Source organism: Sturnira hondurensis, unplaced genomic scaffold, assembly GCF_014824575.4.
Source record: "Sturnira hondurensis isolate 20B ecotype Veracruz unplaced genomic scaffold, ASM1482457v3 Scaffold0004136, whole genome shotgun sequence".
NCBI lineage: Eukaryota > Metazoa > Chordata > Mammalia > Chiroptera > Phyllostomidae > Sturnira > Sturnira hondurensis.
The window spans coordinates 18,175,482-18,203,421 of NW_028076767.1; the positions used below are offsets into that span (position 1 = coordinate 18,175,482).

At 55.6% G+C, this 27,940-nt stretch overlaps 3 protein-coding genes and 1 long non-coding RNA gene across 9 annotated transcripts; 1 reads left to right on the plus strand and 3 right to left on the minus strand.

Annotated features, from left to right (window-relative positions):
• Nucleotides 1-2,913: 2,913 nt before the first annotated feature.
• On the minus strand, nt 2,914-5,783 carry FOXS1 (forkhead box S1). Its single transcript, XM_037043820.1, has one exon. The coding sequence runs from the start codon at nt 4,165-4,167 to the stop codon at nt 3,175-3,177; it is 993 nt and encodes a 330-aa protein (XP_036899715.1). The 5' UTR covers nt 4,168-5,783; the 3' UTR covers nt 2,914-3,174.
• An 89-nt stretch (nt 5,784-5,872) lies between these two features.
• LOC118985342 (interferon regulatory factor 4-like) lies at nt 5,873-16,338 on the minus strand. Of its 3 annotated transcripts, none has more exons than XM_037043819.1 (8): nt 15,971-16,338; nt 10,418-10,607; nt 10,008-10,105; nt 9,107-9,218; nt 8,950-9,015; nt 7,826-8,200; nt 7,114-7,256; nt 5,873-6,880 (listed from the first exon to the last, which is right to left on the minus strand). In XM_037043819.1, the coding sequence occupies exons 1-8, from the start codon at nt 16,199-16,201 to the stop codon at nt 6,803-6,805; spliced, it is 1,293 nt and encodes a 430-aa protein (XP_036899714.1). In that variant the 5' UTR covers nt 16,202-16,338; the 3' UTR covers nt 5,873-6,802. The 3 variants fall into 3 exon arrangements, with proteins under 3 accessions (XP_036899714.1, XP_036899712.1, XP_036899713.1); XM_037043817.1 differs by having other exon boundaries at nt 7,114-7,247; nt 15,971-16,301; XM_037043818.1 differs by lacking the exon at nt 8,950-9,015 and having other exon boundaries at nt 15,971-16,301.
• Nucleotides 16,250-22,107, plus strand: LOC118985345 (uncharacterized). Its single transcript, XR_005066102.1, has 4 exons — nt 16,250-16,324; nt 20,181-20,329; nt 21,263-21,388; nt 21,978-22,107. It is a non-coding gene; the product is annotated as an uncharacterized LOC118985345 (long non-coding RNA).
• Nucleotides 19,403-27,901, minus strand: DUSP15 (dual specificity phosphatase 15). 4 transcript variants are annotated; one of them, XM_037043821.1, is made up of 7 exons: nt 27,554-27,899; nt 26,755-26,788; nt 25,165-25,247; nt 23,167-23,216; nt 22,121-22,195; nt 20,829-21,000; nt 19,403-19,946 (listed from the first exon to the last, which is right to left on the minus strand). In XM_037043821.1, exons 1-7 carry the CDS (start codon nt 27,572-27,574, stop codon nt 19,674-19,676), a joined length of 708 nt encoding a protein of 235 aa, XP_036899716.1. In that variant the 5' UTR covers nt 27,575-27,899; the 3' UTR covers nt 19,403-19,673. The 4 variants fall into 4 exon arrangements, with proteins under 4 accessions (XP_036899716.1, XP_036899717.1, XP_036899719.1 ...); XM_037043822.1 differs by lacking the exon at nt 23,167-23,216 and having other exon boundaries at nt 27,554-27,901; XM_037043824.1 differs by lacking the exons at nt 23,167-23,216; nt 26,755-26,788; nt 27,554-27,899 and having other exon boundaries at nt 20,829-20,992; nt 25,165-25,222.
• Between the last annotated feature and the right edge of the window lie 39 nt (nt 27,902-27,940).

Sequence of the window (27,940 nt, forward strand, 5' to 3'; positions counted from 1 at the left end):
TCTCACCCGAAGATGTTTTTTATTTTCTTTTAAATTGATTTGAGAGAGAGAGAGAGAGAGAGAGAAACACTGATGTGATAGAGAGCATTGATAGGTTGTCTCCCACATGCACCTCGACCGGGGATGGCACCCACAGCCTAGGCCTGTGCCCTGACCAGGAATCAAACCTGCAGTCTTCCGGTGTTTGGGACAACGCTCCAACTCACTGAGCCACCCCGAAAGGGCTCAGTAACCTTTTTGGCTCTAAGCGGCATGGAGGCGGAGTGGGGGCCGTGACCCCCTCCTGGTTTCAGACAAACCTGCAGTGAAAAGGGACTTGGAAGCAGAGTCCCATGGGATGGCCCTTGTCCAGTCAGAGCTTAAAGCAGCAGAGGGGACGGATCGATGGGTAGGGAGGACAGTTCTGTTCCTGCCTTGCTGTGTGGCCTTGGGCACGTCACTTCCCTCCTCTGGCCTTCCTCTCACCATCTCTGCCGAGGTGTACTCTCTGTGTCGGCCCAGCTCCGCCCCCAGCCCCTGACCTGTGGTTTGAGGCATTCTGAATCTCTGCTGAGCACTGTCCACCCTCTCCAGGTGGGGGTGGCCAGGCAGGAGCCAGAGGGTCATGGAAAGAATGTGAGGGCAGGAGGCCCAGTGGGTGGGGTCCTCGGGCCACGCAGCGAGCAGAGGGCAACATGAGATCACGGTGTCTGGGCCTCTTGGTTCAGCACCCCTGCAGGTGGGATCCCCTCCAGGCCATCCCCCAGGGCACACCCTCCTCTGGGACCCAGACTCAAAAAGTCAGGCTGTTCCCCTGCTCCCCCACTCCCCTGGGGCAAAGGGAATGAAATCAGGGCCAGAGAGGTGGGCACTAGTCCAGTCTTATACAGAGATCCAAGGCAGGCACTGAGCCCAGGGTCTTGCTTGGGGATTGGTGCTGAGTCGGGTGAGGTGGGGGAGGGGCTGTCTTCGCTTCCTGACTATGTTGGGAGCCAGAGAGGGATGTGGAGAGGGGGCTCTTGCCCAGAGATGAGTCTGTGCCCCTGGGTGTGGGCGACTGTTCTGCATGTTTCCCCAGGGCGAAGGGCGGGCAGGGGGTACAGCTTTCTTTTCCCCAAGCCCCCTTCCCAGTTCAGAAGCTAAAGCTTCTCAGGGGAGGACTGGGCAGGGTGCAGAGGCCTGGGCTCCCCCAGGCAGGCCAGCCTCCCCATCCTCCTAGCAGTCCAGGACTCAGGCTGGGAAGGGATTGGGGTCACCAGGTCTCCACAGGAATGTACCACAGGGAACTGTGCCTGGCAAAGGCCTCTTTCCCTGACCCAACTGAGAAAGAATCCCCGTGCCCCTGAATCTGCTTGTCAAACACACCCCCTGCCCCCGGAGACATCCTGACCCACACAGGCACACGCCATGGTATGAACCCATGCAAGAGCCTCCTTCCCCCTTCTCACCCAAAGCCCCCCACCCCGGGGACCTCTCTCTCCTCCCCTTTCAGCCATGAGGCTGCCTGGATGCAACAGGACTGACCCTCTCTCCTTCCCCCCATCACTCAGTGAGCTCCAGGCGGGGGTCCGGCAGGCATGGTGGGGAGGGACCCCACAGCTGGCCAGGCCCTTTCCCACCCCCTCTGGCCTCAGTGAGCCCCCACCCTGCAGGTTCCCCTTCCACCCTGGCTCTGGATTCTGTGGGAACCAGACAGCTGGGGCTGTCCAGCCGGGCTTGCTTCCTCCCAGGCCCCAGGGGACCTGCCGAGGGAGGAGGGAGGAGCAGAGACTGAGAGACTGAAGTTGGTGTGGACGCCTGCCCAGGAAGGGCCTCTGGAGGGGACTGGGCTGTCTGCCCGATGAAAGGGTCTCCAGCTCCCTGGGTGTCACCTCGTGGGACATAAGACATTCCAGACCACCACACCAAAGACCAGAAAGGGTGCGAAGAGAAGGATCCCTGGCCCTTCTCTTCTCCCCCTGTACCCCTGATCCAGATGGGGGACTGAGACTCTGGAAGGAGCCTCGGCAACTCGGGTACCAGGGGGCCCAGGGACAGCGAGGTTTCAAGCACCTAAGTCTGTTCCTTTGGTGAGGGCCACAGATCTACCCATTTCTCCTGCTTCTCGAAGGGGGCCAAAGGTCAGGGCTCTGTCACTTCTGCTGTACCCAGGACAGCCCCCCCCCCAAGAGAATGCTTTCTTAAAGAGTCACCAGGAGGACTCAGAGAGCTGGGGACTCAGGGAGGCCACATTCGTGTGGGAAATCCAGGCGGGAGGCTTGGTGCTGCCCTCCAAGCCTCAAAAGCAGGGCCTTGTTATCACAGGCATTGGAAGCCCCACCCTCACTCCCATCTCCCTGCACACGACTAGCTCTGCTCGTACCCTGTGTGGTACCTCTGCGTCTCTCTCAAACCGCAGGTCAGGGGCTGGGGGCAGAGTACACAGACCTAGATTTGTTTTTCTCTCTGCCACTTACGTGCCACCCAGAGTCAGAGCCAGGAGCGCCAAACTCTCCAAGCCTCAGATTCCACCAATGTAAAATGGTGAGACCATTCCGTACCACACAGGATTTGGCGAGAGGATATATATATATATCTCCGGGATGGAATAAATGTCGCAAATGATCACAGTGACCCTGACCGCTCATGATGGGGGCAGCTGAGTCACAGGTTTGGGACTGGAGAACGAGGCCCCCAGGGCAGGCCAGCGTCACCCGCTGCCTGGTTTCTCTCATGGCACACCCCTCTCCCCTCTCCCCCGTTCCCCACTCCCCCTTTCTCTGCCTTCCTGGGAAACTCCCGGAGAAAGTCCCCAGCAGGAGAAATCCTCACGAGGAATATTTCCATCCAGGGTCTCTCACCCCTACCCCACAACCCCACAGTCGCAGCCCCTCCCCCCTGCCCCCAGAACCAGACGTCCCAGCCCTCAGCCCCCAACCATCCAGCAAGCTGATCCTCATTATCACACTGGCTTTATTGGCCCTGAGAGCCACAGAGTAAATCCCAAGGGGGCTCTGCTTCCCCTCACCCCAAGTCTGTCTGGAGGCCCTGAAGGCTGGTTGCATGTTCACCATTCCAGTCTTGGCTTCCTGTCCCAGTCGTCGTTGGCTTGCCAGACCTGGGTCCTCTGAGAGCCCCCCAGATCCTAGAGTCAGGCCCAGCCTGCAGGATGCAGTGAGAGGGGTCCCACAAGGACTGCCCGAGGCCAGACTGGCTTCACTCGAAGAAGAACATTCCTGGCGTCCGGTACAGGCAGGGGGTCAGTCCCAATGGGTAGCCAGAGCCTCCCTGGACAGGGAAGCCGCCTGCAACCCAGGGCTCCTTGGGGTCAGCTGGCAGGGGTAGCGGGGCCCGCAGTGAGGCCGGAGGGGTGGGAGTTGCAGGGGAGGGGGCTGCTGAGGCCAAGAGGTGTTCAAGGCCTGGGTCAGTGCCCATGCAGAAATTCAGGGCCTGCAGCCGGCACTGGTAACTGCTGCCAATGCCTGTCTCGGGGGTCAAGATGGGTGTAGGGGCCTTGCTAAAACCCTCAGCCTCAGAGAAGCTGGCAGGGAAGCCAAACGCCGGGCATGAAGAAGACGAAGTGGCCACGGGGAGCTCTCCTGAGCCTGCAGGCTTGGGTGTGGGCATCTCTTTGGGCTCCGCAGATGACCGGGGCCTGACATCAGTGGTTGCCGGGCACATACTGGCTGGCAAGGCCCCCACCAACCCCCCAAAGCTTAGGCCCTTGGTCTCTGGCAGCTCTGACAGGAATGGGCACTGCCTGCCAGTCGTAGTATCGGGGACTCCTGGGTCCTGGCTGGTCACTCTGAGGGGTCCTCGGCGTGCCTTGGCAGGGCCCTTGGTGCCCTCAGCACCTGTCCGCCGGGTGAAGCGTCGGCGTCGGCGCAGGAAACTGCCGTGCTCGAACATGTCGTGGCAGTCGGGGTCCAGTGTCCAGTAGCTGCCCTTGCCTGGCTTGCGGTCATCTCGGGGCACCTTGACAAAGCACTCGTTGAGTGATAGGTTGTGGCGAATGCTGTTCTGCCAGCCTGGCCGGTTGTGGCGGTAGAAGGCGAACCGGCCCATGATGTAGCGGTAAATGCCGCTGAGGGTGGCCCGCTGTCCCGGGGAGCTCTGGATGGCCATGGCGATCAGGGCTATGTAGCTGTAGGGGGGCTTGGTTGGCTCGGCTGCAGGGGCCAAGGGCCCTGATGGGGGCTGCTGTTGCATGCTGGCTGGGCTGGCCGGGCTGGAGGCTGCTGGAACCAGGGGAGCCAAGCACCACAGGAGGCAGGCACGGAGTCCAGGGCTGGTGTCCGGCACAGTCTGCCCAGGCTGGTTAAAAGGCCCACTGGCCCAGCCTCCCAGCCTGGAAAGGCAAAAAGGGGTGGGCCCACCAGGCTGCCCTCCCTTCCTCCTTCGCCCCCCTCCTCCAAGGCCCAAGAGGGGCGGGCAGGAGAGGCCAGGACTGGGAAGCTTTGAGCAGCTGCCAGGGGTAAGGACTTGGGAGGGAAGAGACCCCCAGCCCACACGTGCTGGGTGGTGGTGGCTGGGGAGGGATAGGATGTGAAATTGAGGGCAACAGTGACAGAAGCAAAAAAAAAAAGATAGTAAAAAAAAGAGACGGAGCTAAAGAGAGGTAGAGACAGAGCAAGAGGCAGGAACACATGGAGAGAGCTAGAGGCAGAGACATTATGAGAAAAAACACACGGTCAGGCGTGCCTGTAGTACACAGACAGAATCAGTAACACAGAGAGGCAGAGAAATCTACAGAGACAGAGGGGACAGGGGAGCTATGGAGAGAGACACAGGTACAGGCACAGGAGAGGGAGGGGCAGAGAGACCGTCGTCCCTGATGAGAGAGGGGAGAAGTAGAATCTAAGCCTAGAGCTAAGAGAACCAGGAGTCTCCATGTGAAAAGTCACCAGGGCCTCTCAAGTCCCCACTTCCAGTTTCCCTTCCCTCCTCTCCTCCTCCCAGGCTTGTGGTCTACTTCTCTCCACAGTGCAGGGTCCTCGAGTCACACCGTTACCTGCCTTCCTCTCACTGCCAGGTCTGTGGGATGGAACACCTAGGATGGTGATGGGAGCCCGCCAAACCCGGTCTGCTGCATCCTGGCGCCCTCTAGTGACTGGTGTGGGGAGAACAGATATTTCGACAGAGACCTCTCCCCTCCCAAGGAGTATCTCAAACAAGCCCCAGACTCCGGCTGAGCCTCAGTTTCCCCTAGCTAAAAGTGAAGCTGGTGACTCTCCATCTGTATGAACTGTGGTGAGGAGGCAACATGCCCCCTTACATGGAATCTAGCGCCCTCTGAGAGCCTAGCACACAGTAGGCACATGGTTGAGGAGTATTGCTCTGAACTGAGGCCTCCTGCCAGCCGCAGCCTTGCGCCAGGAGTACAGCAAAGCCCAGGGCAGACACTCAGGCCTTCTAAAGGCTGAGGTCACCTCCTCCATGTTCTCCCAACCACAAGTAACCCAGTCAGAGGGCACCTACTGTGTGCCACTCTCCATATCAGGTCCATTCACCTCCTTTCACATTGTCTTCTCAGACCAACCCTGCTCCAGAGGCCTCCATAGCTTCCTTGGGTAGACAAGGAAGCTGAGGCTCAGAGAAGCTGAGTGAATTACTTAAGGCCACATAGCTGGTGAGTGGAAAAGCTAGGATTTCAGCTCAGGATTCTATAACTCCCTAACCTGCCTCCTGTGAGGGGCAGGAATAGAACAGTCTGTGGGGCCCCACTGGAACACAGGCTGTGAACCCCAAGAGAGCAGAGACCACGCTGTTTTGTTCTGTCCCAGTGTCCAGCATTGGCCAGGAAACAGGTGCTCCATCAACATTTGTTGAATGAATTAGAAAAATAGTGATCTGATTGACTTCTGCCCTTTCCTGAATCATCCAGTTCCCCCCGCCCCCACCCAAAAGTGGCTTATTAATGTATCACTGAAAAAGATGTATTGTGTTGCCATCTGTAAAGGAGCCCTGAGAAGTCAGAAACCAGCAAAGGGGAAATGGTCTGACATCTGGGGCAGAAAGCAGCGACTCACTGACAAGGTGGGGTCAGCTGCCTTCATGGCTGAGGGGCTCCCTCCCGATTCCCAAGAAATCCGTTGGCAAAGTTTGAAGGGGTTTGGGGAGGGGCTGGACTCCTGGTCTCCACTTTGGCTTCTGCCTTAGGGCTCTGTTTGGGGCCCTGCCTCAGTTTCTCCAAAGAAAGTATCTCCTGGTGCTGGTGGTTCGGTGGTTAGCATCTGAAGTCGCAGGTTCAGGTGAAGTCCTCTGTTTGGGGGATCTCTTCCACCCACACACACCCAGAAAGAAGAGAGATGGGGCACCAGATGCCCCCAGTGGCAGGTAGGAGGAAGGATCAAGAAACTCAGAGGCCCTCAGAGGTTCCACTCTAAACAACGCTGAGGATCTAATTATTGGTAAACTCAGTTTTAAGCAAAGCTTATAATGGATCAATCACAGGTAAGGTCTGCTTTAGATAAACCACTGTAGGCATGTTGGGTTCTCAATAAACAGATGAAGTCTTGTTTCTTCTGCCCTTACTTTGGTTTCAGGAATCTCAAGATCGAGTTCAGTTTCTGCCTGACTCCCCAGACCCAGCATCGGCCGGGCAACCTCCAAACCACGTTCCAGGGCTACATCTCGGCTCAGAGGTTGAAGGCTACAATCAGCTTCCCCCATCCCAACCCACATGGGCGGTGGGTGGGGGGAGGCCCCAAGTGCACTGGCTCAGTTTGTGCAGAGCTGGGGTGTGGGGGGGGGCTGCCTTTAGAGGGTACAGGAGGAGGAAGTGGCTGCTTAGGGCTGACTCAGCTGCGTCATCAAGGGAGTGATGCCATCGGAGATTTGTGGACTAGGGACCAGCCGCCAGGGCACTGAGGCTGTGGTGCTTTGAGTGAAGCAGGAGCTCTCGGGCAAAGACGGGCTCCACCTGTGGAAGACAGAAGGCAGGGCAAGGAGTCACCTTCCTCCCTCAACCATCCTCTGTGTTCTCCTGGGAGGTCACAGCCCTAGGGAGAGCCCCCTGCTCACAGGGACTTTACATGCAGGGTCATTACAGACCAGGGGTTCACATGGCAGGTCAGGGGTGGAGCTGGGACCTGAGGGAGTGGTGAGGGAGTGGTGAAGGGCGTGGTTCCCCACTGGCCCGGGGAGGCGACTCACGTGGGCCATGATGAGCCGCTCCTGGGGCTGGTCTGGGGGGCCTGGGTACTCCTCACCAAAGCACAGTCGGATCTGGTACTCGGGCTCCGGGCGACCATCCTGCAGGTGGGCCCGCAATTCTACGGGCACTGAGACTGTAGGGACTGGGCCAAGATGGGGCATCCCACCCGGCGCCTGCCTTGTGCCCTGCCCCACGCCCACATGCTGTAAGCTCACATCTCCACTCTGTACCCCCATGCCCTATGCCCACTTCCACACCCCTAAGCCTGTCTCATCTCCCACATCCGCCCTCACTTCCAGCGCTCATGCCCTCTGGCCCTATTGCTCACTGCCACTCACTTAGGCCTATCTTGTGCCCAGTGCCCCTGTTGCCCACCCTATACTTAGCGCCCTATGAAGAAGGATCACACGTGACCAAGTCCTATGCGTGTGCTCACACCCATACCCAATGTCCCTAGCCTGTTCCTGGCCCATGCCTCATGCATGTCTATGACAATGACTGTGCCCAACCCTCTTGGGGACTGTACTCCCACTCACAGTGCTTCTGTGTCATGTCCTTTGTTTCTCTGTCCACCCCATGCCCAACACCCGTAAGCCCATTCCCTCGCTCCCACAGCTCCTGTGCTTTCTTCTCTGCCCACTTTCCTTCACCCACCCTTGGGTCCAGCCACTCTGCCCTGAGCCACCAGCGGCCCCACCTTCGCCACTGTACCTGCGAGGAAGCGGCGCGTGTCGAGCAGCTGGCAGGTGCGCTCACGCTCCAGTTTGTTGGGCTGCTCACGGTGCGGGGCAAGCGGGCCGCGCCAGTACACGCGGCCCTGGCACAGGCGCTTGGCGAACACGCCCTCGGGCGCCACCCACAGCAGCACGCCGCGCTCCAGGTGCGGCAGCAAGCGCTGCAGCACGCGGGCTCCCGGCGGCGGCTCCGGAAAAGGAACCTGCGCGATGCACGACGGCGGCCCCAGCAGGCGCTCCGCGGCGGAGGCGACGGCTGCCCGCGGGCTCAGTCGGCAGCCCTCCGCCGCGCGTGCGGTGGCTTCGCGCACCAGCTCCGCGCCGTAGAATAGTCGCACGTGCAGCCAGCAATCTGAGGAAAGTGGGGAGAAGGCGCACGGGCGTTGGTGGCGCCAGTTCCCACCTCCTCCCCATAATAGGGCAGGGGACCCTGAGGTCCTCCAGGCCCTCACCTCAGGAGATTTTGGCGGTTCCTCCCAGTAAGTGATTATAATTTTGGTGGTGGTAAATCACTGCAGCTTCCAGTATAAATGAACTGATAGTTGAGCCTCAACTCTCAGCGTCTGGGCCATCTGTACAATGGGGGCACCACCACACTGAGGCCCTCGCAGCCCCTACTTCTGGTATTCTAGAAGCTTCCTCCCAGCAAATATTTTAACGCTGGTGGAAATAACAACGACAGCAACGAAACCGCAGCCTCGCAGGGGAGGAGCCAGCGGTATGCTCAGTGGTTAAAGCTGTGTGCTTGGCAGCCAGGCCCTGGGATTCTAATCTCTCACTGCCACTTAGGAGCTGTGACCTGTTAGTAATTTTCCCAGGTTACTAGCTCTGTGACTTTGGGCAAGGTTCTAAACCTCTGTGTCAGGTTTCTGCACCTGTAAAACGGGGTGGTGGCAGGGTCTATCTCTCAGGACAGTGGGAAGAGCTCAAAAGAATGCCTGGAACAAACGAAGCCCTCCACTAAGCCCTGGAACAACAAGGCTGTTGTTATTGGGAGTCTGGGGTGGGCGCTTTGCGTGGCAGCAGAGGCCTGCTGGCTCCAGCCCCGGGCCTTCCCCGTCCTGCACAGTGATCCCAGTGGGGAGCCTTCAGACTCCTTACCCGGGTTGCTGAAGTCCTCAGAGGGCACAGGACTCCAGGTGTGTACGGGGTCCTGTGCCTGGTACCCTGGGGAAGCAAGCAGTCAGGTACTACTTCACCCTTGACCCCTACCTAGATCAAGGTCTTGGAGGAGTGGGTGAGGAAAGCCAATACTTACTGCGATCAGCCAAAGGGCCTGGGAGCAGGGCAGCTGGTGGCAATGAGCCCTGCTGGGCCAGCCTGAGGGGCCGCTCCTTATCTGTATCGTCTGTGGCTAATCTGGAGCCAACCTGAGCATCAGGAGAGAGGGTTGTGAGGGTGGGAGGGGAGTTCCAAGACTCTGGGCCCTAGGGCAGAAGGAAGTCTGGGCAGACTGAAGGCCAGCTGGGATTGACAAGGACTTGGAGGTTTCAGAGTTCAAGACCCTTCTTCCTACAGAGGTAAAAAGAGAGTCGGTAGGGGTGTTGGAGGTGATGGGGTCAGAGATGAAGCTTGCCGTGATAGCAAAAAGGGTGTTAGGAATGAATGGGAAGATGGGGAACAGAAGTGATAGGGAGGAACGATAGAGTGGATGTTGGTGGGGCCACTGGGAACAGTGGAATGGACCAGACTAATGGGATGGGGATGGAGCAACAAACCACAGATGGTTGGGGGAGAGGTGATGCTGTGGAAATAACACAGGTGATACAGACAGTGATGGAGGTGGAGATGGAGATGATGGCATCGGTGGCCACAGTAAGAGAGCTAAAGGTGGTGCAGGTAAAGGGAACACGGAGGTAGAACTGGATCTCAAGGGGTGATGGGGGACAGAGTGATGGACCCGATGATGATGGAGGCAGGGGGTGAATTTGGGGAAAAGAGGGTTGATGCAGAATGATGGAGCTGACAATGATGGAGGTGGTGGGAAGAGGGAGGGAGGCAAAGTGAATGGAATGATGCACCTGAAATTGATGGCAGGGATGAATAGGAGGGTAAGGATGGAGGGGACGAGCACACGTGCTGGAGACCACAGGGAGTGTGGTTTGGGGAAGAGGTGACTTAGCTGGCAAGGCCACAAAGGGCTGGAAAGGTGCACTGACCTGGTCTGCCCTGCGGGCTGGCTTTGTCACTTCTCCAGGGGGCTCCTGCTGGCTCTGGAGAGTGTCCTTCTCTTCAGAGGAAGAACAAGCCCTGGCAACTAGATGCAGTAAGAGATAGCCTGCTGTTTCCTGAGCCCCCCAGGGGAAGCCCCTCAACTGAGATGATCCCAGACCAAGAGACCCCCAGCTCACTGCAGGATCTCAGGCAAGACCCACCTCTCTCTGGGCCTCCATTTTCTCCTTTTCAAATGGGAGGATTAACTGGCTGGTCTAAGGGTCCTTCTGTGTTTCCCTGCCCATGAGTTTAAGCTCAATAAGTTGACCATTTCCCATTTGACCGATGTGCAAAATGAGGTCCTTATTGCCCAGAGAGCTGTCCTTGGCTACCACCTCCAGGGGCGGGATGATACCTGGGCCATGGGCACCGTCGGACACAAGCCGGTAGACCTTGTAGGGGTTGGAGATGTCCAGCTGGCTGCGCTCACGCACCTCCCAGAAGTCAGCACTCTTGTTGAGAGCGCAGCGAAGTCGAGTCTTCCAAGTGGAGGGGTCCTCCTTGTCAGTGCCCTCTAGGTGCTTGCCCTTGTATATGGCCCAGGCCTAGGGATGAGCAAGGGTACTTGGGGAGGAGTAGCCTGGGGTGGGGGACTGGTGTTATACCAAAGAATGAGGGCCTGCCGAGCCTCCCACCCCTACCTATCTCCCTCCCTCTGACCCTCTGTCCCTCTGTGTCTCCATCCCTTCCTCTCTCCTTCCCTCCATCGTACACATATTTGTATCCAGCTGGCCAAAAAGTTTGTTTAGTTTTTTCCATACGATTGCTCTGGTAGTGCTTAGTTGTCTTTAACTTCATTTGCAACAATTTTGTTAGATTATATTGCAACAGCTGTCCCAGCTGTGTGCACTTAAAAAAACTTATCAAAATTGGTGAATTTTTGTGCAGTCATTTTAACATTGAAGATGGAAGGAAATACATCCCGTTTTCAGGTATTATGTATTATTATTTCAAAAAAGATAAAAACGCAACTGAAACTCAAAAAAATTTGGGCAGTGTTTGAAGAAGATGCTGATCGACCATGTCAAAAGTGGTTTGCAAAGTTTCTCGGTACTTATTGACATTTTGGCCAAATATTTCTTAGCTGTGGGGCTGTCTTACGCATTGGAAGATGTTTAGCAGCACCCCTGGCCCCTGCCCACTAGAAGCCAATAGTGGGAGATAGCTGACATATGTGAAGTGTCCAAATCAATAAAGTTATTGGTGAAAATGAAAAATGTGCCCTTTATTTTACAGGAAAAATTAATGGACTTTGTGGCCAACCCAACATTCCCTGCACTCCTACAACGTGCCAGGTTCAACTTAGGCACTCGCTGGGGAACAAGGCAGACGCTGTCCTTGCTCCCACGAAATCCGGGCGGATGGGAGAGGACTGTTGCCAACAGCCCAGTGGTAATAGCTATGTCCCAAACTATGGACTGTGAGAAATAAAAACATAAACAGGATGATGGGGTATAAAATAATGGTGGTGGGTTTTTATCTGGAGAACCATAAAACTAAATCCCTACCTTTTGCCACCTCCAAAAATGGACTCCAGTCGATTAAAAAAACAAAAGTAAGAAGTAAAACTGTGAAGTTAACAGAAGATAATGCAGCAGAAAATCTTCGAGGGGCAGAGAACGCTTGGAAACAAAACTTCAAAGGCATGGACTATAAGGCAAAAAAAATTAATTATCTGAAATCAGCAAGGGGCTCAGATCTGGAGCAGAACTTCTGGAAGTCCACAAGAACCAGAGAGCTTCCCGTGAATAAAACACTCTCACCAGGGGCCATGAATGAGCGGTTTACAGAAAAGGGAACCATAAGCCCATGAGCACATGAATCCTTAAATTCTAGACCCTGGCTGGTGTGGCTCAGTGGATTGAGCGTCCTTGTCCGAACCAAAAGGTGGCTGATTTGATTCCCAGTCAGGGCACATGCCTGGGGTGCATGTCCCCAGTGGGGGCCATGTGAGAGGCAACCAGTAGAGGTCTCTCTCACACATCGATGTTTCTCTCCTTCTCTTTCCCCCTTCCTTTCCCTCTCTCTAAAAATAAGTAAATACAATCTTTTTTAAAAAATAAAAAATTCATTAGTGCCAGAGAAATGCAAATAAACATACGTAGAGATAGCACTTGTAAGGTGGCACAGTCTAGCAGCTGGCTAATGCTAGGAGGTGGCTGGGATGTGGGCACTGTTGGTACGTGGGGGATGGGTGCGGAGCTTCTGCATGGTCACCTGGCATGCCTAGTTGAACAAAGTACAAACGTACCCTGTGAGCAGAAATTCCAACTCAAACAGAATTCTCACAGAGGCTTATGAGGGGGGCAGGGCGAGACTTGCAGGAAGACAAACTTGTGTCCGTCCCTGGAAAAGTGGATGGGTGTATGTGCGTGATGGATGTCCGCTGTGCAGCCTCTGCAGCATCTAGAAGCATCTAGGAACAACACACTGAATGTGTGGAGAACAAGAATAGATATCCAAGGCATGGCCACGAGTGATAAGCTACGGAATGAAGTCTACAATACAATATAACGGGTATTAGGTAAGAATACACACAGAAAAGCAATGCTCACTTTGCCATAAAGCATACCCACTCCGAATAGAGCTGGGGGAGGGTGTTCAGGGTAGAATGAAGAGCAAGTGCAAAGGTCCTGAGGTGGGAAGAGATTGATAGAGTCAAGGAAGGCCAGTAGTCAAAGGAGCTATATTGCTTGCGTTGATCACATTCAGGGCTGCGAGTAGGGGTTTCAGCAATGAATCACACGCTCAGTCATTGCCCTCAGAAATTCCAGACCTAGTGGGAAGCATGGACACCAGAGCAAAGAGTCACATTCCTACATTGGGGCCACTTGCCAGTGCTGAGACCTTTAAGGCTTGATTTTGTTGTCTCTGAACAATGCCAGTGATGCCAAACCTCACATGACTGTGGCGGCTGTGAGATGAATGGTCCACGTAAAGTGCTTAGCACTTCCTCAGCACAGTAAGGATGCTCTCACCCAAAGGTAACCCGGTCACAGGGTGCCATGCCCATAGAGAGGGATCTTGGTTTTGTCTGCCGCTGTGTCCCCAAGCACTTAGAGTGGTGCCTGGCACACAAGAGGCACTCGCTGAGTATTGATGGAATAAACCGAGAAGTTGCCAGGTGGGGCGACATTCCTGGCAGCGGAAACAGCTTGAGCAGAGACCTGGAGATGCGTGTGTGTCTAAGGTTATGTGTACAGTCCTCTCATTGCCTGCGGTTGTTATGGTCTATAAAGTCTACACAAACCCCGAATGAGTGAGTAGCGAACCATGGCTCCTAGGGAAAACACAGAGCTAGATTTCTGCACATCTCTGTGTACAACATTTCCACCAACTGATCAATACCTGAGTTTGTTTTATGTGCATTTCTGCAGGATGCCTTATTTGACACAAACTGTTGATTTCTGACCAAGAAAACTGTAACTGACACCTGAATGAAGCTTAGCTGACACATGTACGGGGGTGGAGGGCAAAAGTAGGCCCACAGGTGTAAGTATGCGAAACACAGAGTTTATTCTTGTATTCACTACCCGTCGTATTACTGTCCACCCAAACCATTATAAACCTACTTTTGCCCACCCTGTGTTTTCTCTGTCAGGCACATCACAGGCTTCTTGTGCAGAGGGGCTCTGGACAGCACTTCCCCACTACTCGGGCTTGGGGCCATTTCACACTGTGAGATCACCAACCAAGAGCACGCAGGTGTTTGAAATGTGGCTCTCCATGGGCCGAGAAAAGGACATTTGTTTCTAGGATGAGAGAGGGCACAACCCAGAAGGCAGAGCGTCACCTGTTCAGCCTCAGCTGGGAATGTGCGCGGCCCGTGACTCAGATTTCTCACTCTCCTGCGTGCGTCTGTGAATGGCCCCCGAAGTGCCCTGGGTACTGATTTGGGGATCACAGATTTCAGCCAGTGAGTGAATTTCCAAATAAGGAATCCACAGATGAGGAGGGTTAACTAACTGTATGTGTGTGGGGGGGGGAGGTGAATCGAGGGAGAAGAGAGACACTGAAATTCCAAGAGGGATTCTGGAGAGTAAATGTGATGGGAAGGAGCCAGTTTGGACAAAGGTAATGACGACTGAATCTGGATCACGAATGCCCCCAAAGGCCAAGCTCTGCCCCCTGGGTTTGGGGCACCAAGAAGGTGTGAGGCCAGGGAGTCACATGTGTGTGTCAGCGGTGGGTTGAGGAACAGTAGCCAGAACAGTGGGGACGGCCAGCCCACAGAGTCTGTTTTCTGAACAGCACATAAGTTTTAAGGGACAGGCCATGCACACACTTATTCAATACCGACTGAGTACCTACTGTATGCCAGACACTGGGCTCGGTGTCACCACCTCAAGCAGCTGGCAAAGACACAAATACACAAAGCACTTCTAATTCACAGGGAAAGTTGTTTTAGTGGAGAAAGCAGACGGAATAAGGGATGGATTGGAAGAAGTGCTCAGCTGGAACTTAACAAATGCATTAATACACATACATGCATTAAATGCACGTATCAGGGAAGGCGCTCCTGAGGAATGTTTAAGCTGAGCACAAGGACAGCTGGCCAGGTGAACGGGAAGAGCAGAGGGTGTTCCAGGCAGAGGGAAGAGCACGTGCAAAGGTCCAATGGGGAGGTAGCCCTGAAGCATTTAGAAACTGAAAGAACTGTCAGGCTTGGGTCTCAAGCTGGGAATGGGGGGAGAGATGAGTCCAGGGAGAAGCCGTTCCTGTGGGGGCTGCCATGATAAGTAGCTGGGACTTTATCGCAAGATCACTGAGGAGCCATGGAAGGATTCTGAATAGGGTAGTAAGCGAGGCAAGATTTACATTCAGAAAGGTCCCTTTGGAAGACTGAGAGCTGGGCGACAGGTGGAAGCAGGGAGTTGGGTGAAGTCACAGGTGTCCTGGTGAAAGACTGTAAAATGGGTCCAAGTAGATGGACTGAAGGGCAGTTCTGTGGGAAGGGCCAGCGGGCCCTGGTAATAGAGTTGGGTAAGATTGGAAGAGAGGGGGTTTGGGCACCTGGCTCTGGGGTCTGGAGGGCAATGGTGCAATATTCCATTTTGGGAAACAGATGCTTGTCGGCACAGGCTGATGGGGATACGCTGAGTTGGAGAGATCTGGGAACTGAGACCAGCAGCCTGGGGCTCCAGTGCTAAGCCTGTGCAAGGGGAGAGCGGGACATGAAGAGGTAGGTCCAGCAGTGGAGGCCGAGAGCCCCCAAATAGGAGCGGAGGAGTTGGAGGCTGAGAAGCAGGGGCCACGAAGGTAGGAGGAAAAGGGAGGGCAGGGCGAGGGGTGGGGTGGGAGGCAGAGATTCTGGAAATTCAGTGAGTGTGTTTCAGGGAGGAGCTGGGGTGGGGGTTGGTGGCCAGGAGACTCTGTCCAGGAGAGGGGAGTCCAGAGGACCAGGAGCTGGAGACGCTGAGGTGTTTGGGGTGGCCTGGATGTGGCCTGACAGGTGGTTGGTGGGTCGTTGGTTCCTTATTGCTCACAGGAGGGATTCTGGAGTTGAAATGCGACGGGAAGGAGCCAGGCTGGAGGAAGTTAATGATGACTGAAGAAAGGAAGTGCATCCCTGCAGGGGCGAGTTCCTGAGAAGGGCTGGTATTGGGAAGCACAGACAGTGTCCCCGAGCTGCTGGGTCGAGGGTTCGTGGGCGGGAAGTTCAGGGAGTTCTCATCAGTGGCGTCTAATTTCCCCCCACGGAGACGGAGGAGAGGCCCCCCCGAGAGGTGGGGTCGGTACAGGTCATGCTGTCGCGGTCATTCTGACTTAAGAGGGTGTCCGAGGGTCTCCATCTACCGAGAACACTAGAAACGGCTAAGGCTAAGGGCCAAGCCAGCGGCCCAAGGGAACCCAGTGCGTCCACCGCTCCTGTCGCTGGGGCCGTGTCCCCCGGCCCCCGCCCCCTTACCCTGAAGAGCGCCGCGTCCTGCTGCGCCTGGTAACCCTGCTTGGCTGCGTGCTTCCAGGGGATGCGGAAGAGAGTCTTGCCCTCGTCCTCCCAGCGCAACCCCGCGTAGCGCCCGCTCTCGATCTGCGCCACCAGCCAGTCGCGGAGGCGCAGGGGAGCCCTGGCCTCCGCCGTGGGTCTCCTGCCGTCGGGGACCTTCCCTTCTTCCCTCCGCCAGGGGTCGCCGGCCATTGGGGACGCGGTGCTCCAGGAGCCAGGTCTGGGGCGTGCGGTCAATTTGGACCCCGGCGCAACTGGCGATCGCGGGGCCACTTGAGCGGCGCGTGGAGGCGGCGAAAGCGAAAGTCTGGCCAGGTAGGTTTCACTTTCCGTTAGGTCCCCTCTCTTGGGAGGCCCCTTCCTTTCTCCCCTCCCAGTACAGACTGGCCTGCAGGGCGCCGGGCAGCTTGCAGGGATCTGCTAGAACTGGCGTGGGCCGCCAAGACCCATGGAAGAGTTAGGTGCCCTGCCCGTCCCCAAGCTTGCGGAGGCGTCCCCTGCCCCACCCCTGCCCCTGTTTGCTGCTCTTCCCAGCCAGCCAGAAACTTGTGGGCCCTTTTCAGAACCTGAACTGTAGGGGCTGGAAAGGTGTCGTGCTGCTCAAACTAAGTCCCCTCAGAATTGCGAACCCTCCGTTCCAGACTTGTAGAAGCAAACTTTAACAAGTTCCCCATGCGGTTCTGATCCAAGTGGTCCATGGCCCATCATACTGGAGAAATATCACCTCAGATCTCAGGAGTCCCATTTATTGGGGCTCACCAAAGTGCTGGGCCTGGCAGGACTGGTTCNACCCATGGAAGAGTTAGGTGCCCTGCCCGTCCCCAAGCTTGCAGAGGCGTCCCCTGCCCCACCCTTGCCCCTGTTTGCTGCTCTTCCCAGCCAGCCAGAAACTTGTGGGCCCTTTTCAGACCCTGAACTGTAGGGGCTGGAAAGGTGTCGTGCTGCTCAAACTAAGTCCCCTCAGAATTGCGAACCCTCCGTTCCAGACTTGTAGAAGCAAACTTTAACAAGTTCCCCATGCGGTTCTGATCCAAGTGGTCCATGGCCCATCATACTGGAGAAATATCACCTCAGATCTCAGGAGTCCCATTTATTGGGGCTCACCAAAGTGCTGGGCCTGGCAGGACTGGTTCGCACAACAGCATGTGTAGTGAATATAGTTGCCTATTTCATTGTTAAGGAGACTGAAGCTCAGGGAGGTTGAAGCCCTATGACACTGCTACAGGGCTAACAAGTGGGGGTGCCAGGATTCACACCTGGGTCTCTCTGTCCCAAGGGCCCTGGACCCTAAACCATGCCTCGTGGTGCCTCCCAACAGCTACACCTGGAGTCCATGGATTGCTGGTGGGCCTGTGATTCCCCTGAAAGTGTGTGCAAATTTTCATGTCTATGCATTTTTCTCGAGTTTGTATCTTAAATTGTCACATACGGGTTGTGATATGAAAGAGACCAAGTAGTCCAGACCGCTCCACCCCTTGCTGTGTACCCGGGGCATCTGAGGCTCTGAGAAACCACCCCCGCTGCAGCAAGTGGCGTTGACTGGAGGCTGGAAGCACTGTCCCTAATGTGTCCTCGTCAGAGGGGCCTCCGTGCTCCCTGCCCTCTGTCCCCATGTCCCAAGCAGCCACCCAGTTCTGACACTTCTAGTTGTTAGCCAGGATTCAAATTCAGGCCCATCGGGCTCCCATGGAGCATAAAGCATTTTGTATGATTAAATACAAAAGTATTAAATAATACAAAATAATTGCATCAAAGCAGAGGTCTTCAGTGTGTCAAACAATCCCTTCATTTTCCTAAGTGGTGGAACAGTAGTAATTAGGGTGGGCTCCATGGCCAGACTGCCTGGATTCCAGTCACGGTGCCCCCACTTGCTAGCTGGGGACTTTGGGCACCAACCTTCGTTGCCACACCTGTGAAATAGCAGCAACTACTTCTCAGGGTTGCTTGAGGATTCACTGAGAGGCAAGTAACATGTTTATCACGTTACCTGGCCCATAGCAAGCGCTCAGTAAATGAGTATTATCATTGTCGTTGTTGTTGTCACTATTGTTGAGTCAGAGTGTGGTAAAAGTAATTACGGAAGCAGGTGGAACATCAAAAAGGACCTGGAACATCAGACCAAGGTGCTTTGTTTTGCCCTCTTGATGACCGGGGTCATGGAGGCCTTTAGGTAGGGGATGGCACCAGTAGAAATAGAATGGTATTTTAAGCCCAGTGGGTGGTGACCCCACTAACCAGTCGGGACTCCCACAGACCCCCTGCACTCTGCTGAGTCCAGCCATCTTGCTTTCACACGGGATCCTACCTCAGGACCTTTTCACTTACTGCTGCCTCCACCTAGAATGCTTCTCCCCAGATAGCACACCAGTTCACTCCCTCACTCCCTGATTTATTTTTACTTTTGTTTATCTGACTGTCTGGTGTCTTTCCCACCAGAATATCAGCAACACCAGGGCAGACGTCTTGCTCACCGCTGTATTCCCAGTGCCCAGCACAATACCTGGCGCACAGCAGATACTTGATGGGCATTTGTTGAGTGAATGTGGAGTGGGAGGTTGGGCAGCAGGAAAAGGTAATTTGCTCAGTCTCTCCAACCCCAGAACTGGAATCCGGGTCTTCCTCACAGCCCTGAACACAGTGCTTGTGGTCTAATAAGAGCCCCATGAAGGTGGCTATATTATTATAGCTATTTCAGACTCCTCACAACTCTGGGTTAATGTTAGTCTAGGAAAAGTCAGCTTAAGTGACCTCTGTTCATCCTGGAAGTGAGTTTGCTGCTGTAAAGGGCTGCCTGGCCTTTAAACTCTAGATCGGAAGGGTCATTCCCACTAGCTAGAGATGGATTCCCCTCTCCAGTAACCTCCAAGGTCAGAAAGAGCTGCTTCTTAACAACCATCATACCATGCAAACAGCCTAGGTTCAAACCCAGCCTGCCCTACTCCAGCTGTGTGTCCTTGGGCGAGCTGCCTGCCTCGGGATTAAGTGAACTCGAGTGTAAAAGGTCAAGCATGAGGGAGGCATTTACCAGCTAGTATTTTTGAGTAGGGAAGGGCAGGGAGTTGGAGAGGAGGAGGGGCCTCTGGGAGGAGATGGGATTCAGAGAGGAGGGCCTTCGCAGGAGACCAGGGCCTGGGGGGAAATGGTGAGGGAGGCAGGGAATGTCAGAGAGGAACTCGGAATTCAGGTCCCAGGCCTGCAGTTTACCAGAGGGCAGCAGGCTCCTTAGGCCCCCGGGGATGCAGACCTCCTCCTACCCCTGTATCCTGCAGGCTCCTGGCCCCTGGCAGAGCCCTGCTGTCCCACCTTTGCTCAAAGACTTGGGAGGCAGTCAGACAGGCAGCTTCTGTGTCTCTTTAATACCCTCCAGGCCCGTCCAATCCCTACCCACCCACTCCCACCGACTTTAAGAGGGGAGGCCCGGGTGCCCCCACCCCTAGCCCAAGGACTAAGGCACCAGATGGCTGCAGCAGCCTGGCCCGGACACAGAACAGAGACGCACTAGACAGAGGACACACTACTGCAGACAAGCAGGGCGGGCATAGGGGACAGGGTCAAGGATCAGGCCACTGCGGGGCTCCCACAGGCTCTGGGCCCTCCTGGAGGCCGTGGGAGGCCCAGTCGGCCCCTCGCAGGGGACCAGTCAGGAGGAAAAGGGGCGGGATCCTCACTTGCCGCCTTTGCGGGACAGACACCGCGGGAGGCAAGAGAAAGTCTGCTTGACGCGCGCCAGCAGCGGCAGCGGCCGGTGGGTTTCCCGGGGAGTCCGCGGTACCAGGCGCTGCAGGGTTCCCTCGGAGGCTGAAGACTGCGGCACGGGGGAGGCGGCGGAGGCGGCCGAGCCCTGCCGGCAGCGCTTGCACAGTGGCAGCAGCGTGCGCACCTCCTCCTCGTCGCGGAACGGGCTCTCTCCGAAGTGCTCCTCCAGCTGCCGGCGAAGCTGGGGTGGGGGTGCACGGGTTCGGGATCGGTGCCAAGCCGCCGGCCTGTCTCCTCCCCAAACCACAGAGCTCCCGCCCTCAGCGAGCTTTCCACACCTCTCTAAGCCCCTCCCCTTCCCCAACATCCTCTTAGCCTCCCTTCTAGGTTTCCATCATCCTCACTGAGAACCCCCCCAACATGGATCCCTTCCCTTTCCCTGAACCCACTTTCCTTTTGCCGCTCTATCTTCCAGACCTGTTGAAGCGAACCCCCAGCCTGCACAGTGGAGACCACATGATCCCCCTCCCCCTGCTCAGCAACCCGGCTCACACAGACCTCTTTCTCACCTGCCTCTTTCCTAAGGCCTTGCAGATAAGCCTCTGGGTACCAGCCTGCCACCTGGTAAGAGCCTGCCTGCACTCGCTGCTTCTTTCTTTGTCTCTCTGTCTCTCATCCCCTGTTGCATTCTGACATCTCCATATGCCATCTGCCCAGTGGGCATAAGAGGAAACACTGCTTTGGCCTCATCAAGGACGCAGGGATGCAGTAGGAGATGGACATTTTTCCCCCAGGGGCCGAATGCTCAAATGCCTTCAGGTTCCAGGCAGGTAGGGCAGGCAGTTCTGGGACCCAATCAAACTGAAAGCTCCATACTGTGGCCCAAAGGCATTCAGATTCTAAATTAAAAAGCTAACGAAAACACCTGGCTATCGATGGAAACACAATGCAACTAGGGGCTGTATTAGCCCCAGGGCCGTGAGTTTGAGACAGAGACATATTCTGCCAGGCCCGAAGTACAGGCTAAATTCTTTCCAATATGTGCTCAGCCCAAGTGAGGAAAGAAAAACCCCCATCCTTCCCCAGCACCTGCCCCTGCCCCTGCCCCAGCCCCAGCCCCTACCTTCCGGGAACTGCCCCAGCCAAACTCTTCAAGCTGCTGCCTAAAGCCTGGGTTCGGGTTGGCGATGGGCCGGGTGGACTTGATGGCTTCAAGCACTTCCCGCCAGCCTAGCCCCGTCACAGTCATCACATAGGCTGTCACGATCGTGGTGCTTCGGGAGATGCCTGCGAAGCTGGGGCCACCCCCCACCCCTCAAGCTTCAGTTAAGGCCCAGTCCCCTCTGCACCCCCACCCCCACCTCAGTGTCCCCCTGCACCCAACCGTGAGGAACCTGTCAGGACCTGTCTTCCCACCTGCAGGCCTTTGCCCATTCTGTTCCCTGTGCCTGGAGAACGCCCCCCACCCCAAGCACTCCCCCACATTAAGGGCCCGAGTAAAACATCATTTAATTCATTCAGTCAACAAACATTTCCTGATCATCTGTTATTTTTCAGATACTGGGGATGGAGTGGGAAGTAAAACAAAGACAGTCCCTGTCATCCTGGTACTTACAGTGTGGTCCGGGGGAGGACAGACACTAACCAGGGAAACGAGTGCACGTGGTGATGATGGCTTTGAGGGTGAGTCCAGGGGCTAGGACAATCTAACGGGGGGATGGGGAGGGTGAGGGAAGGTGTTTTCAAGGAAGTGACCTCAAGCTGAGTCTTGAAAGAGGGGGAAGGGTTAATAAAGAATGTTCTGGCCAGCACTGGAGGAGGAACCTGCCCAGGTTCTACCTTGAGGTGCGAACCTGGTGGATCTGAAGAACAGGAAGATGGCCAGTGCCCTTGGAGCAGGGAGAGGCGGCAGACAGGGTGAGAGACAAGGCCGGAGGGGGCTGTCCTGTGGCTGGGGGCGTGCTCAGTGAGCAGTTATGAAAAGAACGGCACCTACTGGGCCAGGGGTTCCTGGGGAGACTCGGGATCCTGTCTCCCAGCTTGGGGTTCCCCACTGCCCTGTGCTACCATCCCAAAGGCCCAGTTGGAGGGGAGGAGAGGGAGCTAGAACTATCGGAGGGTATTGGGCTGCCTGCATCACTTCACCTGGCCCTCCCAGTAGCCTGGCGTGTCGGCATTGTGTTCCCCACTTTACAGGTGAGGACAGGGAATCTCGGGGGAAACAGCTCTCTGGCTGTGCTAGGGGACAGAGCCAATGTGAGCCCCCTCTCAGTTTCTCTCAGGTGAATGGTGGATCGTCGGCCCTTGTGACAGCCGGACAAGATCTGTCATAGGTTCCTCCTTCCCCACAGAGTGTGTGTTCGGGATGGAGGACAGCCACTTCCTCCCTTTCTCCCCACTGCCCTCTTAACTCACCAGTGCACAAGGCAGTTCCCCCCATTGAGGCGGCAACAGTGGATGAAGTGGATACATTCTTTGAAGTGCTTTTTGCTAGAGAAGAAAGCAATAGGGTAGGGAGCACTGGTTGGGGGGGCATGTCTCCTAGGAGTTGTCCCCCTCCCCATTCATGAGATGGCAAGAGACAGAGGACAGAGACCCTGGGGTCCTTAGGTCAGTTAGCACGTGCCGTGAGCAGGAGCCTGTAGTGTTACATGAAGTGGGGATGCCTGTGAAACCATAAAGGTGTCACTTCGCGTGATGAGAGAGGCCAATCATGGCAGATCCCAGCAGGAGCACCTCCCAGTGCGTCCTGTGGACTCTATTTTCATGGGGTGGTTGATCTTGACCTTTCAAGGAAATGGGTAGGAGAAGACACAGGAGTCCCCCTCCTCTGGGGTCTGTAGTCAGAGCATCTGGGGACACTGATGGTCAGCAGTGGGGTTAACAGCGAGATTCCCGAGGGGAAGGAGAGTCTCGTCTGGGTACCTCCCGGGCTGCAGGCGCTGCTGCTACCATGAACCAGAACCCTGTGTCCTGAGCCCCCTCGGCACTCAGGCCCCTAGATCCTCACTCAGTCCACGCCATCTGACCTAGGAAGGCCTCTGTGGTGCCTATGGAGCCCGTTTTCCCTCTCAGAGAGGGGAAGTGATTTGTTCAAGGTCACACAGCAAGTAAATGGCAAAGCCTGGCCAGAACCCAAATGTCTTAACTCCAAGGCCAGGAACCCGCTGAGCTTGACCTTTTCAAATCCGCTGGTGCAGCTGATCCTTTGAGACAGGGTGCTTTCTCCAATTCACAGCAGAGGAGACTCAGCTCTGGGAGGTTAATGGTCTTAATCAGGGGCACAGGCAAAGCCATAGCTGAGACGTTCAAACCTGGGGCTGGGTGACCCTCTGTGCTGGGGTTCCAGGACAGTTTTCTGGCCCAAGTCCTCTCTGTCTTTCCTCAGACCACCTTCCATCCTCCCTCCCACCACCATGGGAGGCAGCTGTCTATCTTTTGGTCCATCCCAGGGAACTTACATGGGTACCTCAGGGGTGTCAGCCACTGGGATGCGAAGGTAGGTTATGCCCTGAAAGTACAAAACACACACAGGCGGTGGGGCGGGGGGGCTGGCTTGTACCCTCTTTTCCCGGCCTGGGTCCCCAAGCACTGCCTGAGCCCAGACCAGTTCCTGTCCCTCTCTGGGCCATGATGGCCCTCTCTATTCAAAGAGAGTAGATGCCTTCTGAGGGCCTCCCAGCTCTGACCATCAGTCAGATTCTAGAACCTTCTGAGAACTTGATAAAAAAAATTATTCAGGGACCTTTCATTTCGCAGCTAGGGAAGGGCCACTTAAAGTGACTCCCTTCCAAATGAGGATTACAAAAGTACATAGTAAGAAGGGCAGCTTTTATTTTCTTAAAAAGAAACAAAAATTATGAAAATAAGTTTACACTTCATGAATTGTGTTATATTAAACTTTGTGCTAATTCTTAAAATAGTGAAGGACTGAATCGTCAGTTTTTCCAACCAACTTGCTCCAATATCCTTCCCTTCATACTTTACCTTCACGTGAGATAATAAAGATGATTTTTGCCCACATTCCAAGACCCTCCTCGCTTTTCTCAAGGACCTCTCTTAATCAGTCGATATTCAAACGGCTCTTTTCAGGTGCCCGGCCCAGCAATGGCCAGTGGCTGAGGGGTCTCCCCATTAGTTAATGGCTTCCTGCGAGAGTCCAGCCTTTCTCTACCTCCCTTTCCCCAAGGTCACTCAATCCGGAGAATTTTGCAAGGTTTGCGATTCCATTCGCAACATACTTGGCTTTGCATTTGCATGGCATAATCAAACCCTGACTGGTAAAGTCACTGATGTATGAAGCGGGAGAGGTGCTTGTGAGACGAGGGGCGGGCTGTTGGGGCAGGGATTTGTTTTGCAAGCAGTCATTTCATTAGTCAGCGTACTCCTGACTCAACAACTTTCCCCCTGCAATCTAGTGACTGCGTACTCCGATTACTCCAAAACGAGTCTGCTCTCTTCAGCAAAATCAGGCTCCACTGACCTGGAAATTTCTTCTTTGAATGACACTGAGAAACACAGATTACTGGAGGTTGCTCTTAGAAGTCATCAAGTCAGACACCCAGGGAAACTAAGGCCCAGAGACGGGAAGGATCCTGCCCAAGGTCACACAGCACATCCGGGGCAGAACCTGGTCTGAATCTCAGATCTCCCGAGCCTTTTCCCACCCGCAGCTCTCTCCCTTCGGTGGGTGACAGAGGCTGTGTAACAGATGAGGAGGAAGGAACTTTGTTTATGGGGTAAGATACAATTAACTTAGTATTATAGCAGCTGTAATTTGTTAAGCACCTATGATGGGGCTCTCAGTAACTCAGTGAGGTCGGTACTATTACAAAGTTTCCTTTACAGATCAGGCCACCGAGGCTCGGAGAGGAGAGGTCCTGTGCCCAAGATTTCAGGTAGTGAAGATGTGAACTGGAGCCTTTAGACTCTGGCACCTGTGGCTGAATTTCCTGCTTTTCTCCTCTGGGTCAAAACACCCTCACTCCCTTTTCCCCGGGGCTCCATAATACTTGGGGCAGATGGGGCTGAAGAATCAGAGTCCCAGAGAGGTGAAGTCACAGCCCCAGGTCACACAGCAAGATCTAGAGTTCAGAATCATTCACTTGGGGTCATCTATTCAGTTGGGCATGTGGGAACCTTTTTATGCCTCACGTTTGAAGCATTTTGGGCTAGCTCCTTGGCCTGTGTACAAATTCTGGCCCCTTAGTTTCTTAGATGTGTGAGTTTAGGCAAACTACTTTACCCCTCCGGGTCTCAGTTGCCAAAGGGGATCAACTAGGGGCGCTAATGTAAAACAGGCCAGTGTTCAACCCAGTGAATTAGCACGGGTCAGGAAGGCAGTATAGGACCTGGCACACAGTAGGTACATGATAAATGGGTGCTGTGGGGGGTGTAGAGACCCCCGCCTCAATCAGTGCCCTGCTCTGGGACGGGGGTGAGGGGTGAGGAATGAATACCTGCAGCAGAGGCTGGGGTGACTCGTGAACGGAGATGATATGTGTGATTTTGTTCCGGCCCAGCTGATCCGGGTCTTTGGCATCTGAAAGAAACAGGGAGCTTGAGCCAAACTGGCAGGTGTGACTTATGTGTCCCTGCACCTAAGTCCCACTGAGGGGAGACTCCCCGCCCAACTCGCCTCACCTCACCCTCTCCACCTCAGCAGACCTTCTGCGGGCTCCCTGCACCTTCGCCACCTCCTGCTCCCAGCTCAGCAGGTCCTGCCACACCCCTCGGCGTCAGTCTTGTCTCTGAGGCAACCTCGAGTCGCAGCTCGGCATCTCCCCCACCTTCCCCATGCTATTTTTTTTCCATCATAAACACCCTTCCCTGGCATATCCTTGACCTAGTAATTCTACTTCTAGGAATCTGGTCTACAGAAGGATTTGCTCACACAAGAGCTGTGTGTAGAGGACGCCAGTCTCTGCAGTGCTGCTTGCAACAGTGAAGACATCAGGAAGAGTTAAAAGTAGGAACAAACTACACGTCCATCAAAGGGGAGCTGAATAACAAGTGGACTATTCATACCTGAATACTATGCAGCCACTAAAAGATCTTTATGTGCTGACGTGCAAGGGTGTCCACTATGTATTATTAAATAGGAAATACAGGGAACAGAACAGCATGCAGCACGGGATTCCATTTTTGTTTTAAACGCGGTATCCGTATCGACAAAGATGAAAAATGACCCAGGGGTACGCCTCGCACTGCTATTAGCGGCCGTCTCTAGGGGCTGGATTTCTAGTGTGTGCAGCCCTTTTATAATCAGAGTAAATAACACATGCCTGCTGTCTCTCCATGTGTCCACATTCTCATGCAACCCATTTACGGAGTGCTTACTGTGTGCAGCCTCGGTGGGGCACAGAGGTATGGGGACAACTTCTGCCCTCATGGGAATATGACCTTTTTAGCCAAATACTCAGAAATCAACGTGGTGCGAGCTGCTGAGGTAGCTGCAGGAAGGAAACGGCCGGGTGGAGGGCCTCAGCCCGTGAGGGACAGGGTGGCTGGGGAAGCCCTGTCTGGGGTCAGATGCCCCTCCCTCTCTGAAGCTCTCTCTGGCTCTGCAGATGGAAGGGACTTTTCTCACCTTGCGTCGCAGAAGCCCTGGACCAGCCTGTCTCTTAACACAGGCCTGGGACAGGCAGAGTGCCATGGCCTTGGGAACACAGTGGGCAGTGCTGACCAGTGATGTTTCTAGGGTAGAGTCCAGTTTCCAGGACTTCTCCTCTGAGGAGGAGGTTATGGGAGGGAGGGGTCCCCAGCTCCCCAGCTAGAAGCAACATCTCCAAACAGACCCCCCCCCCCCCAGGAAGAGGCTCAGAGCAGATACAGACCAGCCCACAGCGTCCAGCGTCCTGGGTCCTTTCCCCACCCACGTCTCCCTTTGTCCTCATGAGCTCTCTCCCCCTCCCAGCCTGGCATCACTTCCCTGCCCCCAGCCCCATTCCTGAGCTCCTCCACGGTGCGTGGGCCAGAGCATGAATGATGGACTCAGGCCTGCGGCAGGCAGAGTGCCAGGCCCTTGGGACAGAGTGGGCAGTGCTCACCAATGAAGTTTCCGAGGTAGAGTCCAGGAAGTACCTACAGGAGAGACGGCAGGGTCAGCCGGGTAGGGGAGCAAGCTCTTCCCACCCGACAGCTGGAGCCCACAGCCTTCTCCATCCCATGAAGGGTGTCTGAACCTCGGGACTCAGGGAGCCCGCTCCTCCCTCTGGTGGGCTGGGATTCTGTGAGAGGGGCTGGGCGGGCACGAGGGGGCACCAAGGGAGGCCACCCCAGGTAGGGGTGAGAGGAAAGAGGAGGGAGGGCACAAAGACCTAGGGGGTAGGGTAGGAGGAGCAGAGAGGAGGAGAGGGCAGGTGAGAGCTGGTCTTGCCTGGGTGGGTGGTGGGGAATTCTGAGGAGGGAGCAGGGAAGGCAGGAACAGGAGGGGGTAGAGGAGGGAAAGAACATAGAAACAGCCCCAGGGAGACAGTCAGTAGAGTCAGAGAAAAGGGAGACAGGGGAAGGGAGTAAGGGAGAGAGAGACTCTGGGAGTGACAGGGAGCCACAGGAAGAAATAGTCACAGAAACAGGCAGAGAGACACACAGGGAGACTGAGGCTAGAGAGAGAGACAGGGACGTGTACCGAGACAAAGAGAGATGAAATTAGAGAGAGATGCAGCCCCAGAGAGACAGCCAGCGAGACAGGATCTCCGACAGAGTCGTAGGGAGACAGAGATAGGGACACAAGAGTCTCGGCGACACGCAGAAGGTCAGGGGCAGGCGGAGCGAGCCGGTGAGAGGCAGGCGCGGCGGTCGGGCTGGGGGCGGGCAGGTGCGGCTGCGAGATCCCCGCCCACCTACCTTGGTCATGCCATTCCCCATGATCCCGGGGGCTGGGGTCCTGGCGCACCCCCAGCTCGCAGCCCGGAAGACGCTCGGGTCACAGCCGCCTTGATGGCCCAGGCCCGGCGCCGACAGCCTGAAGGGGAACAGGGGGCCTGGCGTCCGCGGCCCCGCCCAGCCCTGCCCAGCCGCCGTCACAGCCCGCCGACCCCAGGCCACCGAGGGAAACGAAGGTGGAGCCGCCGCCGCCACAGCCGCAGGCTCCTCCTACCCCTTCGGTCATGTGGGGGCCCCCTCCCGTGGGTCGCAGCGGGGGGCTGGACAAAGCCCCAGTGTGCCGGGCCCCGGGCCCGCGGGACAACGGCAGCTTGTTGGGGCCTCGTGAGGCGGATACCTCCGGAGGTG

Coding starts and splice junctions, on each gene's coding strand:
- FOXS1 (XM_037043820.1), bottom strand. CDS start 4,167: ATGCAACAGCAGCCCCCATCAGGGCCCTTGGCCCCTGCAGCCGAGCCA.
- LOC118985342 (XM_037043819.1), bottom strand. CDS start 16,201: ATGGCCGGCGACCCCTGGCGGAGGGAAGAAGGGAAGGTCCCCGACGGC. Junction 10,106..10,417: donor CGACGGTGCCCATGGCCCAG/GTATCATCCCGC, acceptor TACTGCATCTAG/TTGCCAGGGCTTGTTCTTCC. Junction 6,881..7,113: donor AGCGGCTCATCATGGCCCAC/GTGAGTCGCCTC, acceptor TGTCTTCCACAG/GTGGAGCCCGTCTTTGCCCG.
- DUSP15 (XM_037043821.1), bottom strand. CDS start 27,574: ATGGGGAATGGCATGACCAAG. Junction 25,248..26,754: donor CTACCTCGGAAACTTCATTG/GTGAGCACTGCC, acceptor TGTTTCTTTCAG/ATGCCAAAGACCCGGATCAG. Junction 21,001..22,120: donor GGGAACTGCCTTGTGCACTG/GTGAGTTAAGAG, acceptor GGGTGGCCCCAG/CTTCGCAGGCATCTCCCGAA.